Source organism: Thermobia domestica, chromosome 12 (genome assembly GCF_964235325.1).
Source record: "Thermobia domestica chromosome 12, izTheDome1.hap1.1, whole genome shotgun sequence".
In the NCBI taxonomy this organism is placed as follows: Eukaryota; Metazoa; Arthropoda; class Insecta; order Zygentoma; family Lepismatidae; genus Thermobia; species Thermobia domestica.
In genome coordinates this window covers 170,394,065-170,411,463 of record NC_137465.1, presented here as the reverse complement: position 1 = coordinate 170,411,463, position 17,399 = coordinate 170,394,065, and the positions used below count along the sequence as shown (strand labels likewise).

The following is a 17,399-nucleotide window of genomic DNA, read 5'->3' as shown; positions in this document are numbered from 1 at the left end:
CTAAGATAGAACGAAAGTAGTGAGGACTGTCTCTACCATATCTATGGTAACACGTGTATTTGCAAAGGGAAGCAAGTTTCGAGGGGAGGCAAAATCTGTCATCTAGATCAGTGCTATTCAACCTGTTTTTCCTCGCATACCCCTAGACACAGTTCGCCATCCAATTGTGTACCCCTGAAGCTGTTTAAAAGAAATTAAATAGAAATGAACTTATTAAATTTAATACACATATTCTGTTGATTAAAAACGGCAACAAATTACAATTACAAATTACAATTACAACTACAAATTACAATTACAACAACGGAGACACAACAAAAGGACAATCAGTGTGAGAATCAAAAGGGGAATATGGGAAATTTCAAAATATATGGGAGACATCCAGTTCTACTAAGGCGGTTTTCCCCAACTATGATCATTCAATAAATATTGGAAATATGCTTATTTTAGGATTACGTACCCCCAGACACATCTTTACGTACCCCGGGTTGAATAGCACTGATCTAGATTATTTAAAATAAATATTTTTTGTTGGAAACAAACTTTATGATGATGATAGTTAAATTTACTAAGCTGACTTATTATTTGAATATTATATTCATAAATCATGTTTAGGTCGCATTAGTTTAAGGTCACATAGACAGTGCTAAAGCAAATGGTCAAACAAATCCCAGCATAAATTGCTTGATTGTTGTCAAATACAAGAACTCAATTCTCGAGCAGTAGAGAACATCATTTCCATTTAGTTAATTATCACAGTTTTGCTGTGAAAACTACTCTTGTCTTTGTCACGAACAAGTTGCTTATCATTGAACGTGGGGACAAGTTTTTTTTTTTTTTTTTTTTAATCTTTAGCAGATGTAGAAGGGAAATCAAGAAATAAAGATAAAAGAACTAGTTGCACTGGAATTGCAAACTGATACGTTGAGATTGAAGCTCGATATTGAATTCTATTAAAAAAGATTACTTACCTCCAGTGGCGGATCCAAGGGAGGGGCTATGGGGACTATAGCCCCTCCCTTGACTCTCAGGTATACACTGGATAAAATGGACTTCAATCCTGCTTTACACTGGATAAAACGGCAAAATATGGTTTAGCCCCTCCCTTGATCATATCCTCGATCCGCCCCTGCTTACCTCTTTCCGCTGCATGTGTTTGCTTTATCTTTCACTGTCACAATAGATTATTATTTAAAGAAAAAAAATAGACACAACGAGATTGATCTGTAGTTTTTAGGCGTTTCTGATTGCGACAGCTCTTTCCCCTCCCCTTCGTTGTTCATGATGGGGTTGCATACTTAAAATCGTGATTTTTAAGATTTATTATTTCTGGAGAAAGTGGGGCGACAAATTACGCCATTGCACAGGGCGGAAAATTGGCTAGGGCCGGCGCTGAAAGTAGTAATTATTCTGTGTTCTGAAGGAACGTGAACATGAACTTTCGTCCCTTTGTGACTCCATAAACATAGGCCCTATGTGTAAATTCTGTTTAAAATTGTGTAGAGTTTACTGTATATTTGTGTATGTGGTAGGCAACACTAGTCTAGCAGCATTAGTGCACTGTATTGTGTTTTCGTCTCTTTGTGCTATTTACATAGATGTATATATAGGTGTTTCAAAAGAATAGGGACAAACTTCGAGAGGTGATTCTACAACTGAAAACAAGACAGTTCCTATCAACGCATGTACGGCTATGAGTAGTTTTGGAGTTACAGGTGAGTCCGAAATCTTCAGCAAATGAACTTTAGAGCTGAATATTGCCTTAATATGTGTCCACCTGTACTCTTGTAACCAGTACTATAAAAAAAAAAAAAAAAAAAAAAAAGCGCACTCTTCACAATCATGCTATGGCAGAGCATGGGAGACCCTCATAAGGCGGAAAATGTTCCTGCACCTCTGGATAGTAAACGTGGGCGTATGTGAGCATGATTGCGACCAGATAAATTACCAGGTGTCGATCCCTTATACTCCATGAGTAATTTGGTCGCTGGACCCTCGCTGTTGCGGCTGTAATCGTACCTTTGGTGGCAAGACAACATGAGCCACAGAATCGGTTGAATACAGTATATATTGGCGCAGACAAGGATTGTGGTGGTCTACCCGACCGCGAGGAATTCTTCGGGCTAACGTAATTTGTAAATGAAATGTCCAAGTTTTTCTCACCAAACTTCAAATTTGACATTTCGTTCGCACGAACCTAATGCTATGCAAACACACATATATGGTATCACATCATTTGCTCTGAGAGATTAATATCCCAGAAACCATAATTTGTTTGTGTCCAATAATACCGTACATGCTTATTTACACCCACGTTTACCTTCCAAAGGTGGAACCTTAACTACCTTATGAGCTACTTCCGTGCACTGTCATTTTGTGATTCTGAAATATGTGCTTTTGGACAGAGCTAGTTATAAGTCCACAATGGGGACATATTGAAGCAATATTCATCTCGAAAATTCATTTCGGAAGCCTGTAACTTCAAAATTACTTGTTGCTGGGCATGATGTTGTTTGTTTGATTGTTAAAGTTGGTGTCCCCTTTCAGCACTGATGCTATATGAGACATGGATCTACTGTTTAAAGTGGAATTCTCTGCGCATTGCACTCAAATTCTCTCCCACCGGGAGTCGAACCCGGGGCCTCGTGCACCAAAGGGTTGTGCGCTAAGATCCAAAAAAGAAAATTCCAGGTTTGGCGATCTAATGAGAAGACCAAACGCCTGTATGTTCAGAAGAGTGATAGCAATGGAAATGGAGGGGAAGATAGGTAGAGGAAAACCAAGAAGGAAATGGATATCGTTAAGAATGACTTCAGAAAGAAACATCTAACAAGGGAAGAATTCGGGACCAGAGCCTTATGGAGAAGAATCGTCAGAAGGGTCGGTTGCAAATAAGTGGGAAAAGACAGTTCTGTAGTACCTATTATGCTAGAAGTTTTCACAGTTCTTCACGCAGCATTACAGCTCTTTCTGTTGTTTTATTTACTGACAACGAGTGATAAGTTTTTCTTTCTTTCTTTTTCTTCGCGTTCTCATCTTTCTCCACAAATCACATAACTGACATCACATGACCGTTTCTACAATCTTACTCAACGACTGTTAAAACTCAACCAAGAAATGAGCTAAAACTTACTTCTCTTCTGGTGTTAACTTTGACAGATAATGCAGAAAATAACTCACGTCTGTTCACTCGCCGTCTTGCTAGTCTTAATTTATTGACTCCACTAAGTAAACGTATCCATTCATCAGATTGATAATAATTGTGAATTGATTGCAAACAATCATGTCTTAGGTGAGGGGGAAAATAAAAACCGTTAATTATAGCGAATAATTTAATGAGTAGGGTGTCTATCGGTCACGAAAGTAAAGAAAGTCAGGGAAGCCACGAAATCAGAAAACGGTCATGAAAGTCAAGAAAAAGTCACGAAATTTAGCTTTTGGGTCACGATTTTTTTTAAAACTATACAAATATAAGTACAGCTGGAAAATTTTGTTCTATAAAACGTCAAAATTCACCACCAAAAATGTCTATGGTCGGCTTTAGACCAGGGCCGGATTTAGCATTTTGGCGCCCCTAGGCCCAATAATTTTTTCCGCCCCCTAGTCTGGTTAAAGTTACTTTCCTAAAAACCTTTATTAAAAAACAGGGACGTAGCTAAGGGGGGCACGAGGGGGCACCGGCCTCCCCAAATCTTGGCTTGGCCCCCCAAATATTTATTTAAAATTATGTTACAATTTTTTATCCGACAATAAATGAAAAAAATATCCATAGTAAACTGAAATGATTCATACTTCTAAGAAAAGGTTATTTTATAAAATCCATTTATAGGCTATTTCTTAAACGTTAAGTGAATGGTAATAAGAATATAAGATCAGTAACTTTGGGGCCTGGGCGTCATTTTCGTTAACATTGGGGTGTTATTCCAGCCTTATAGTCACCTTGAGGTGCTAAGGGCTAAAAATCTGTACGAATGCACTTTTTATAACCAACTAAGACAAAACTGAAAGGTCGATTCGACTCAAAAGCTACGAGGATCCCTCTCCCCTTTGCTGAGTTTTGCAACATAGTATTTTATATTTTAATTGTTTTACTAGAAGGTATTGAGTGTAAATTTATTATATTTAACAACGATACTTTCGTATATTTATTATATTTAACAACGATTCTGGCTAAACAGATGAGAAACTATGTAGACCCCCTGTACGGTACGTACTGGCGTTGGCAACAGGCTGAGCGGGAAAGAGTCTATTTTCTTACTGAACGTTGAGTGCGCAGTGTTAAGTTTGCTATGTATGTGTTCTTGAAATTAAGTTAAATATGGAGAGGTTTATAAAATCTGGATATTTTATTTCACATGGAAAATCTGAGAAACACTTGAGGAGTACCTGCATCGAAACTGATAAGGTGCATGTTGTTGCTGAGGAAAATATTCATTCGGACACTGTTGATAAGGAAGAAGCTAAGGAAGTTGCTAGCACCTCACAACAAAACATTCATGTGAATGACTTGTTTTCAGAGGTCCAAAACTGGAGAAATTTTTGATCTACAAAACCACGCATCTAGAGAAGTAATAACTGCCCGTCGCGAGTGCTTAAAACATATAGTGGCGATTGTGATCCATTTAGTTCGATAGGGATTGGCTTTATGAGGCAAAGATGAAGATGATGATAGTTTAAATAAAGAGAATTTCTAGCAAATATTCGAGTTGTTACGACGTTTTGACCTTTTTTTTAAAGAATATGCAGCGCCAGGGAATTCCACTTATTTGTCCCCAGAAATTCAAAATGAAGATATCTTATGCTGCGGTGAGGAAATCATCAATGTTATTGTAAGTGAACTGAATGCCGCTGGAAAGTTCAGTGTTATAGCTGATGAAACACGAGATATTAGTGTTTCTGAACAACTTAGTGTTTGCGTAAGATATGTGAAAAATTCTAAAACGGTAGAGCACTTTTTGAAATTTGAGATAAATGCTGAATACATATCGAAAACAATTATCGAAACTTTGGCTTCTGTAGGTGTTAATAAGGACTCAAAATGCATTGGGCAAGCTTACGATGAGGCGAGCGTTATGAGAGGCCACATAGGTGGTGTGCAAAAGTTATTTCGGAAGTCTCATCCCCTCGCACTGTATATCCATTGCTATGTGCACCAGTTAAATTTAATAATATTTAATAATTGTAAAAGTGTGTTCGTTTGAACAAGCGAATACCTTTTTGCTTTATTGCAGACTTTACATAATTATTTCTCTGTGTAAAAGCTTATAGACGATAAAGCAAGCTTAGACAGCGTTAGGTTTGGAGCAATCCAGTATACCTGGCATTTCAGACATTCGTTGGTCTTCACATACCGGTATTTGTTCACTGAACGCTGTGAAAAAGAATTATGGAGCTATAATCTCTGCATTAGAGGGTAAGGATGCTAAGAAGACTACTGAAGCTGATTGTATTGCGAACAAACTGAAATCATTCGCAACTGTTTCATGCTTGATTGTTTTTAGCAAGATTGTGGGAATAATTAGTGGCCTGAATAATTTTCTACAAGAAGATATTATCCTAGCAGACGCCCAGCTACCTATTTGTTCGGTTGTTGGAGCCAGGGGCGGATCCAGGACCGACTTCTGGGGGGGGGCGGTGGGTTGTGATACTGCTACTTTTAAGGGCTCCAAACCTTGGGATGGGTTTTATTTATATATATAAAATAAGAAAGTTTCCTCTTCTGGGGGGGGGATCGCCCCGATCGCCCCCCCTGGATCCGCCCCTGGTTGGAGCCATAAAAAAACTTAGAACAGAAGAAAATTCAATGGGTCTCTACACTGAAGCATTGGAGTTTGACACACAAAATGGTGTAGAATGTTTTAATCAACCAAAGAGCAGAGAAAAGCGAGATAATGGTATTATGAAAGGGTTTCTGGTTTCCGTTAGTATTCCGAAGAGATACACTATCGGGTGGTATTTCACTATCCAAAAGTACATGTTTCAGAATCCTAAGGTACTCACGAAACAACTTGTATAGAGGGAGTTTGGCAACTTAAATATAAATTGAAGTACTTACCAACTACCTCTATAAAAATTGTTGTGGAAGTACCGGAGGATTGTGAAACTTGGATATTTGGATAGGGCACATATTAGTTTCTAAGTGAAGTCTTGACCTGACTACGGTAGGTCCCATAGTTTCGGAGCTATGGACCTTTAATTTTTTTCTCGGGTGCCTATAACTCCGAAAGGAAGCATTTGGCACCCAGGTTGGTCTATACTTTTTGCCCTATCTTGGCGGCAGGAATTACCTCCCAAACGTTGTCGGTGTTGTTTTGAAACACACTATATATATATATATATATATATATATATATATATATATATATATATATATATATATATATATATGTGTGTGTGTGTGTGTGTGTGTTATTTCATTTGCAAATATGCTCCCCCAAACTCAGAACTATGACTACGTCCCTGTTAAAAAATTATATCAGGCCTATATGTTAATTGCTTAAACACCACTCCACGATGCAATTTTATCATTGCAAGTTTTTTGAGGAGTTTACTTGGTTCTGGGCTTAACAAAATACCGTTAATGTATTAACAAAAGATTGGTGAACTTTACCAACAATTATTTGTTCCAATGAACTTCAAAATCAGAATGATTTATTAGCCTGATTTTTTTTAATCAATTCAAAAAATATGTTAAGTTATGGCTATTTATTTTTATTTTTAGATATTTTTTATTTTTTTTTCTCTTGGCCGTGCGCTCCCTGGGAGCTTGCGCCCATAGGCCCGGGCCTACCAGGCGTATTGGGAAATCCGGCCCTGCTTTAGACGCTGTCAAATCGCAAGCAAAGCACGCTTCTATCGCATGCATGAAAATTCGACCTAATTCGCACCCAAATTCGCTCTTAAAAATTGTACAAAATTTTATGGTTTGGTAAAGAAAAGGTCACGAATTTCATTTCGGAATTTTAGTAGACACCCTGATTAATATCTAACGGCCGTCTCTAGGAAGTGTAGATTATTGATGAGTTCTTCTTCTCCAAAGAACTTTCTGACCATATGACAGATACCTAATATTACTGATTTTTGTAGCTTTGTTAGTAGGTATAGATGTTTTGCGTTTATCTGTTCCAGTTGTATCACAGTACTTGTAGGGGGCAATTGTTGTAGCTGAGATAATGATTGACCTTCTTGTGACATTTTGACATTTCCTTAACTATTATTATTATTATTATTATTATTATTATTATTATTATTATTATTATTATTATTATTATTATTATTATTATTATTATTATTATTATTATTATTATTGGTTAAACTTACTATACCTTAACTTGTGATTTCTGAAACAATTCACACATAAAACTCTGTACTGGGTCCCTTGTGTATCTTCTGAATTGTTAACATCTAAGAAATTCCGCAACAGCAGCAGAATATAAATAAGATTTCAAGCTTCAGGCAATATCTGCAATATGATTGAAACTTAGCGAATGGTGAATACTAATAAAGGCTCTAAACATTAAAAAATATCTGTATTTCTTTTTATATAAACCTTCTGGATTTTAAAGAATAAAAGGTTTGGGAAAAGTATGAGACACTCTTCCTTTCTTATTTTTTAAAACTTCTACAGCCAACTTCAAACAAGTGAAATGTATGATTTTATTTTGTATTTTATTTGCATTTGCAGGTTTCTCCAAAGCGATGAGACTGAGCACGTACATTTCCTCTCAAGGCGTCACAGGTGAAATAATCTTTGAGCAAATATCACCAGGGACTCCAGTTACTCTGAGAGTAGCTCTACATTCTGAAGAACCACTTCGATTTTCTTGGAATATTCGAGAATTCCCGGCAGATTATACGAACCTTCGTCGATGTGGCAGAGAACAGCTAGGAAACGTGTAAGTACTATATTTGTGTTTGTAGTATCATTCAAGGTAAGTACGTAGCTAATAATATAAATTTCGTATTCAACAGGTTTGTAATTTAAAAACTGAAAGAGCTGATTTCGCCTTTTCCTTTCCCAGGAAGAATAGCTTTGTTCTGTAGTTAAAATCGATTTAATTTTATAGGATTTCAACTTAAATATAGGCCTAGCTTATACAATAAACAGGGTTCCATAAATTCTAATCTAATATTAGAAAGTAAAAAGTATCCCCTAATTCATTCGAGAAACGTTTTGATAGTAGTTCTTACTGTATTTCTTAGTTTTAATTTATAGTTTGATTCATTCTTCTGTATAAGATAATATTGAACGTTGGAAATTGGTTACTACAGCGAATCCTCTTTTTTTTTTTTTTTTTTAAGCAGTTTCATGAAACATTTGCTACTCGAGTACTCAAAGATATCGAAAAATGAAGAAGAAAAAGCATGATATGTTTCATAATCAAAGTTGGTAAGAAGTCTTCGAGATCCATTCACTATCTTTTGCCATCATTCATCATTTTAATCGATTTTTACCATAAAACTACTAAATTACGAAAGTCAAAACAATTATTTATAGCGGGTCTCAGTGATATGACTAAAGATCTGCACCTAAAAACGTAAAATCTCAATTAAAGTTAAGTAAGAAATTTTTAAAAGGAAACTTCTGCTGATGTAGGTACATAACATTAAAAAATCAACGCCACTTTGCGATTAGAGCGCGCTCTTGTGATTGCTTTCATGTATTAGCTCCCGGCGTAAGCATATGGGACCTTTCAATTCATTTCAGGTGTGTGTCTATGTGATACTTTATTTCTCGGTAATTACTCGCTGGATCTGAACCAAATTTGGTGAGCAAGTAACCCATTCAGTGGTTCTCAACCTTTCTTGACTGTCGACACACTTTACTAAGTGTCCAGGCCATCACTACACACTTGTTAGATATTATTATTATTATAAATAATAATAATAATAATAATAATAATAATAATAATAATAATAATAATAATAATAATAATAATAATAATAATAATAATATCTATTATAATAGTGAAACCAAAATGACTTTATATAGCACTGAGCATTACTCCTAGCGGTGGAGGTGATGACTGGTACAGCCTGTCTCTATTTTAACTAATTATTATTAAATTCTTCATTATTTTTAAATTCTAAAATTCCGCCTAGGGGACACACCATAGGGGACTGCATGACACACCAGTGTTTTAGGACTATCGGTTGGGAGTTACTGGTGTAAGGCATAAAGATTGCCAGAAACAGGCTCGACTCAACTTGGTTCGCCTTGTATGTGTTATTTTATTTCGCGGTAAGTGCTGACCAGATCTAAATGAAATTTGGTCGGCTAAGTAGACCATCGTCTAAGAAATAAAAGCTTTCCGTATTTGGAGGCGGAGTTTAGCCAGTATCAGGCTCAGCTCGACTCGACTTGTATGTGTGTTTTTTTATTTCTCGGTAACTACTGCCCGGATCAGGCATCCAGGCGATCTATATCATCTTAGTCCCTATTGTATTGATGCCAACTTATAATTTTATTGAAACCTAACTTTTCTCAATTCATGTTTCAAATATCACAGAAACTACTTTTGCAAATGTTTCTTATTGACATGTTGCTCAAAATAGCTCTAGCTTAGTGTATCACAGTCTTCGCACTGGAGGGGTACCTTGTGTAATATTTGAAAGATAGAACTTTTTCTTGTTTTCAAGATAGTTGTCGATGCACTTTTGATTTTACTGGAGTTACGCAAACACTTACAACCCCCTCCCTCATTTTTTTCCATTTAAACCAGGATTTTCGAAAACGCTAAAACACGTGCTCACTTACCACTTTCACCTCCCTAACTTCTAGGGATCGTGAGATATTTTGTTCTTGATAATAAAAAAATCCCCCTTGCGATAAGTATTTCAATCAAAGTGCAATGATACAAGCTCAGCTTGACTCAGCTACTAACTATGGTCAACATTTTAATTCAAACAGCTCAGATGTTTATTCAGTTTAGGAATTTTATGAATACAAAATCGAACATTAAAATATTATGGACATTTTCCCCTTTTTCTATTTAGAAGAAAAGTGCTGTTTACTTATTTTTAATGCAGGGTTTATGTGCCAAGTTTCCTCTTCTTAATTTGAGAACCTTCTGAGGTACTCCACTTAGATATGTAATTTGAATCCCATATTTAAAAAAAAAATGTATGGAGACCTTCGTGAGAGTCGACATAATAGAAATTCGGCTCGAGCCAAGTGCTACTATGTTTTAAAAAGTCAGGTGTTTCCTCGTGATATACAATTTCATATATATTCAGACGTTGGGAGTTTTTTTTTTTAAGATTACATGCTGTAATGAAATTTAGAACTAAATTAGCAGAATAATTTAGAATTGGCATACAGCGAATGCCCTGAGACATGGTTTCTCACTCTGTTGTACGCGAGTCACTGCTGGGTGATATGCACGACTTCTGCCGTACGAGCATAGTCACTTGCATGAGACAATAAAATATGAAGTGTGACTGAATCGAAAACCCAGCCCAGGAATTTTCCCGACATCATTTTCATCTTGTAAAAGTGTAAGATTTCTGTTTGTATTTGCTACTACATACCATTATGTATGCGATTTTTTTAATTTGATGAATGTCAAAAACAAGTAGTAGCAGTTGCTCGCCCCGGGGACACTTTTTATATGTATTTTGCTTTACATAAGCAGGTGTATTCATGCAAGGCTATCTGATAACTTGATATTTCAGCTTCATACTGTAAAATTTACAAAAGGATTGCACCAATGAGAAGAATACCAAAGCAATTTTCGCCAGGGAGGTCGTTTTGTTTCTTGGTACACACAACAGCAAAAGTATCTTCCCCTGACTACTATAAGCCAGTTAGGTCGGGTTCAGTACTTTTTCTGCTGTCACAAACCCCTGGACAGATGCAACCCAATTTACATCTAGTGTTTCAACCAGCAGACAATTGGTAAGCCAGTGGAGCACTGAAACAGGTTTCTGCTGTGAAATTGATGCATGAAAAAAATTCTTCACTTTAAGATTACACGCAAAAAAAAAAAAGAAAGGTTACTAGTAAACAAGAAAAAGGTGGACAGTAACCAAGTTAGTTTGTCAATATATAGACAACAGAGTCGTGTGTCCCAGCAGCCAAGCCAAAAAGGTTAACGAGAGAAGGTGATCGTAACCTTGCGTTACAGGTTAACATTGCTAGGTTACAGTGTAATAACTCACAGGGTACGCTAACCGATCACGTAGTTACCACTATCAATCATAGCCTGTAACCGGTAACCTTGTTAGTATGTTGGAATAACCGACTGCTCGGTTAACGAAACAGGGTGCGACAACTTTCTAACCGTGTATTTTGATTAGTATAACTTATTTACTAAATAACAGTAACAGATATTCACTCAGCCACGAGCACATCAAAAAATACAATACTAAAATAGATAACTATCTAAATTCATTTTCATTTCTAGAATGTACTTTTTTTTTTTTTTTGTTGTCATCCCGTTTAAAGCGTAACGCCCTACCCTTATAAGCCACCAATATCACAAATATTTTACAACTAACAGTGAGAATGTGTTTGGGTGATAATCTTCCCTATAAGCAAAGACGTAAAAGACTTTTGATATTTGTACCGTAAAGCAACGTAAAACGCATTATGTTTCCTGAACACATTACAAAATTATTGTTACGAGTGTGTGAATTATTTGACGACAATTACATAACTAGTAGTGCTACCATCTAGTATGGATATTTGTACTAGAAACATGTTACATAACATTTTATTCATTTAAATCTCAGAATATGCATAAACCTCCGTAAATAAACTTTCCTTCACATTTCTCTATTAATTTATGTAGAATCCATATTTTAATAACTGTTTTCCTATTCCTTCGGATGTATTCATAATTCTTAAAACTTTTCGTTCTTAAAATCGCAAATGGCGACCTTGCTGTTTGTACTTCTAGTAATGCAGTGTTACCAGTAAACAAGTTTCGGAGGGTTAAATTTGCCTTGTGTGAAAATCGGTTGATAACAACACAGTGTTTTAAATTAAATTAACCTTCTTGAATTGGTTACCTTCTTCTAACCTATTTTATAGGTTAATAGCAACCAAACACTGGATTGTTTCTACACATTTTCTAGTAACCTTTCTTGATTGATTACCGGCGACCTCGTAAAATTAACCTTTTTTGTCTCAAAAGGGTTGTTACAAATTATTAACTGGTTCTAGCAGCTAAATTGTCCATTAACCCCCACTAGGTTACCACTTATTTTTCTCAGTGTAGTATCTGTTGTTTGGAGCATTGTGTTCTATGAGAGACATATACGCGTATCAATGGCGTTATAATTTGTTGTGTGCAGTATTTCACTATATTTTGTACACGAGAAGAAAGAAAAAAAAAAATCACTGATCATACATGAGCTAGAAAGTGGTGGAAATTATTTAATAAACTTTTGTCTCCATTCATGGATTTACTCCGATTTCCCTTACAGGAGAATATCTTGTATATCACACAGGGTATGAATTGAACTGAAATTGAAGCACATTAAAACTTTCACCCCTGCTTGGATTCGAACCCGAGTTGTCTTAGTGCACAACGATGAGGTAACGAGAATTGTATTGGTTTCGTCCTGTTAACTGAGTTATATGCGCCTCTGTAATGAAATGGGAAGTGATTAGGGGCACTTATTATTACACTCAGAAATTCGCTCTTTTACTTTACATACTGTAATATTGGGTTTATTGGAAGCAAGATTTATCAAAATCCATTCTCTAAAAATGCCAGTGAGTCATACCTACAGTATGTGAGTATAATTTAATTCCTCAGATGGCCATGTAATCCTTAACATGTGAATATATTCATATGAAAATATAGCATATGCAGTTACCATATTTTTCATAGTGAAAAGAATCTTTAGTTATGATAATAATAGTACTCTTTGTAACACGTTTGGGGGCCAGCGAAATACAAACTTTTGATTTTCTCCCGTCATGGCTTGAGAACGAGCGCTGACAAAGGCTATTAAACAAAAAGAAAGGAAAAGAAAAGGGATAAATACGTGTATTTACAGAAGCGTTTAAACTTCGTTATGCATTTAGAAATGTATCTATCTCACACGATTTTGTGAGAAAATTCCTTACAACTGAAAACCGAACTCACGAACGAGGAAGATCAACACGACAGTTAACTGTATAAAAGATAAGAGGCTTCTTTTGTGTATATAGTATCCCATGAAGGGCGTGTGAATTGAAAATTCTATAGCAGTGATGGGCAATTTATTTACTATAGGTCAGGATTAAATAAGAACCAAACACTTCCAATTTTCCTCCTGCCTTGATGCGACAGTTCGCTGAATGTGCGTGAGTCCCATATTCTTCGAACCTTTGTTCTCTTCTGTGTATTCTGCTTCAGAAATAGGGAACCTGCGGCCGTCATAAAGTGCGATTTTTTTTTTTGGGGATCAGTTCTGAAAAATGCTAAATTACATAAGAAATATAAAACATACGAGAAATATATAGCTCTGAAGTTACACACATAAAATAATATATACTTATACAGAGTGTTCCAAATGAAATGCAGCCTAAAATTTGATCGAGTATATTTTTTGAAGTAAGAACGATAGAGACATGATTTTTGTGACAAATATAAGAGTTATCTTCGAACCTTTGTTCTCTTCTGTGTATTCTGCTTTAGAAATAGGGAACCTGCGCCCGTCATAAAGTGCGATTTTTTTTTTTTGGGGGATCAGTTCTGAAAAATGCTAAATTACATAAGAAATATAAAACATTCGAGAAATATATAGCTCTGAAGTTACACACATAAAATAATATACACTTATACAGAGTGTTCCAAATGAAATGCAGCCTAAAATTTGATCGAGTATATTTTTTGAAGTAAGAACGATAGAGATGATTTTTGTGACAAATATAAGTTATCTTTGGAGATATTTTGAGACAAAAACCAATGAGACAAATCGAAATGTTGAATTTTAGTAATTGTTTAGATAACCAGAAGTATAATTACAGAAATTGCAAATTACTTATAATCAATTGCTAGGAACAAATAAAAGAATTGTCGCTGTAATTCTTAATGTAAATGTTTAGTACACATCAGTGTTTATCAGATGGAACAAAAACTTTGACAGTTGCCGTGTTTTGCAGTGTTGACAGTTGTAATGGCTATATTTTATACGTATTCAGAAAAAAAATAAAATAGGGAATTCTGGCAACAATGTTCCAACAAACTTTGTCCGTTTACTATAGCTTGACGCTGTGTTTTGATACAAAACCTGGCTAGCGAAGCTTAGCAGTCCTTCCCCTTGTTTCCCCTTATCGCAGTAGGAACAGTGGCACTAACTCATCAACTTTAGCACTAGTAGGGTTTAGTATTTGCAAGTTGCGTAAATTTCGAAACAATTTACTTCTTCTCTAATCACGGCCGTAACTTGTGGGGGGCAGGGGGCAACTGTATTCCCAGGGAGGCTCCTCGCCGTTCGAAGGGGGCCATTTTGAGACAAAGTTTTCTTAATCCATATACGATACGAACATGAAATTATAAATTAGGCATCAAACAGGTTCACTACATTTCATAAAAAAGCAGCACACAAAAGGTACATAAAGCAAAAATGAGTCGTGTTGGGATGCGCACGAGACAAGATTTGTCTAGTATCGAAAATGTGCTGTAAAAGTGATGTCTCGACTCGAAAAATGAATATTTCACTATTGGAAGAGCCGTGTCTCGACTGTAATTTTGTCAGGAAAATCCTGTATAGACTCGACTCGTGCGCATCCCTAGAGTCGTGGGCCCATTTTAGTAAAAATGTCTACTATTAGGGGCCCTAGAAGTTACATATATTCGTATGGCATTGAGATTTGTCAATATTGTCCCCTTAATTAATTTGTCATGTATGGAACGGGCCCAGGCGCATAAGTGACGGCCCCGCAGACCTTGCCGTTCGGGAGGGCCAACAGGTTCCGGGGGGCCCATGAAGAGTAATAGAAAGATAGAAAGAGGGAGGCACAAGAATTAAAAAAAAAACACTTTCTAGCGGGCCCAAATACACGTATTAATGCTTGCCCCTCTCCCAGGAAAAATCTAAGTTACCGCGCCGGCGCTATCTCTAATGTGAATTTATTGATATACTTCTGCTAATAGTTAACTATATCAGGTTGGTCTCTTTAAACCTTGGGCCGTGGAGAAAAACAGTCTTACAGGAGTACAAAAATGAAATGAAATCTTTAAGTTTTACGTCCCACGTTTATGCCGGTTAGGCTAAAGGAAACAGCGATGATGAGAGATGAGTGAAATGATGGAATGAGGAAAGTGGGAGGAAACGGGACAACCCCGAGAAAACCCACGAGCACGGATTTGTCCACCACAAATTCCACACGGCGCGAGCTGGGATCGAACCAGGGACCCCAAGCACCGGAAGTGAACGCTCTATCACTGACCCACCGCTCTCCCTTTACAGGAGGACAGTATTCAGATTTTAGGAAGGTGGGAAAATGAGAGCGAGGATGAGCAAGACGAGAAGAAAGAAAGAAAGAGAATGAAGTAAGCATTTCTACATTTACTTCATAACGAATTTAAGGAGCCATAATACGAAAAAAGGATATCGGAACCCACCACCATAATATTTGTGAAAGTGTTGGTACATAATATTCTGGCGAGATATATCTCCCGCCAATTTTGGAGTTTTATTGTTTGACCCAATTCTGGCCTTACAGAAGCTACCATCTAGGCATTCACTTCGTAGGACTGAGGAAAACCTTAATAAGGAGGACCAGCCAGATCCGGGTTCATGTCCACGCTCGATCTACGTATTTTAATGCCTTTGTGTGTGTGTGTGTGTGTGTGTGGGTGTGTGGGTGTGTGTGTGTGTGTGGGGGTGTGTGTGTGTGTGTGTGTTGGACAGTCTAGAAGGGCACCCAAACTGAGCAAATGTGTATGTTTTAAAATGTTTACATGTTCAAATTCGCATTATACTGTACTTTGAACATGTAATTCAATGTGTATTATATTCTTCTTACAGCAGCATGCTTTATTTCCTAGTACTTAAGTCTATGGTTGTTAGTAATTATAATTATTGCATCATAATAATCCTTCTCAAAGCTCGTTCAGTTAGTATGAAATCCTAGACTTGGCAGTTTGCAACATTGCAAACCTTCACCAACAGGCAATATGTAGCGAGAATATTTCCACCTATACTCGCATCGAAATTCCCAGCCCCTGTTTACAATCAGTACAATATGTTTCTGTCGCCTTATCATGAAAACAATGCTATCCAGCGAACCTAACGGTCTTTGCTTTCTCTCTTTATTTTTTTTACAACACAAACTGAATTTCCCAATGTTGCCAGGCGTACAAGGCTTTCGTACACTTTCAAGCAAGAACACTTGTACAAAATTGAATGGGCATTGTATGTAAGATTGTTTTACATAATAACTAACTCGATTTGTCATAACGTTATGTTATTCTTCTTAATATTTTATTTATTCACACTTACACTACTTATAGTAGTATCCATTACAATTCATTTTCAATAATTAATCTAAATTATTTAATATATGCAAACATATTTCAAACTGTACAAAAACTCATTTTTTAAGTCACATGCGTCATAATCAAAAAAGTCTTCTTTATTTTCTTTAGTCTCGGCATGTGCTTAAATTTAAGCTGTTTTCGTCAACATCTACACAACACTGCCAACATCCGCCCCCCGGTTCTCTATTGATCATATCCCCATCTGTCTGGAGGTCTTCGTTATCTTTGTGACATTCTTTGTCGTGTACAAATAGTCTCAGTCTGCTGAGTTATGGTGTCATTACAATCCTCTCTTTTTTCTGACCTGTTTGTATTAGTGTTGTCAAAATAATGTTCTTGTAATCTTCGATCAGCTACTAATTGACTCGTTTTTCTCGATTTCGGAATGCCTGCGCACTCCTGGTCTCTTCGCCTCAATTTCGCCGAGTCTTCAGAATCCTTCATTCCTTTATTTTCGTCACTGGAAATCACTTTAGGAATTGTACTATCCTTCCTTTCCAAAATAAACAATCATCATGAATTTCTAATTGAAATTTTCTTCTAAATAATTCTTGGTATTCTTTATAGTCAAGACAAGGAGGTAGTCGTTTAGGCCATCCATTTAACATCCATTCCTTAATCTGAACTAACGTGTGATCTTTTCGGAACTCTTCCTCTATCTCCTCTTTACTCAGTATGTTAGTAGAAATCTCACTTATGTAGTCAGGAGCTATTAGCTCTTCTTCCGTAGGTACACTTAGAGGAAATCTAGATAAAAAATCAGCTACTTTTACTGACTTGCTATAAACGATATCACAGTCATAATTATCCAGCATAAGAAACCATCTTTGCATGCGTGGAGAAGCGCCATCAGGAGGAGCTTTCAATCCAAAAATCCATTTAACAGGCTGGGAATCCGTCAATATTTTAAAAGTCCTA

General features: G+C 36.4%; 1 protein-coding gene across 1 annotated transcript in view; it reads left to right on the top strand.

Moving 5' to 3' along the window:
* The window catches only part of Rsod (superoxide dismutase family protein Rsod), a 164,085-nt gene that overhangs the window by 32,939 nt on the left and 113,747 nt on the right, over nt 1-17,399 (top strand). Inside the window, exon 2 of the mRNA XM_081734394.1 lies at nt 7,685-7,895. Coding sequence (XP_081590520.1) covers nt 7,685-7,895 — 211 coding nt within the window. The remainder of the gene's footprint in view (nt 1-7,684; nt 7,896-17,399) is intronic.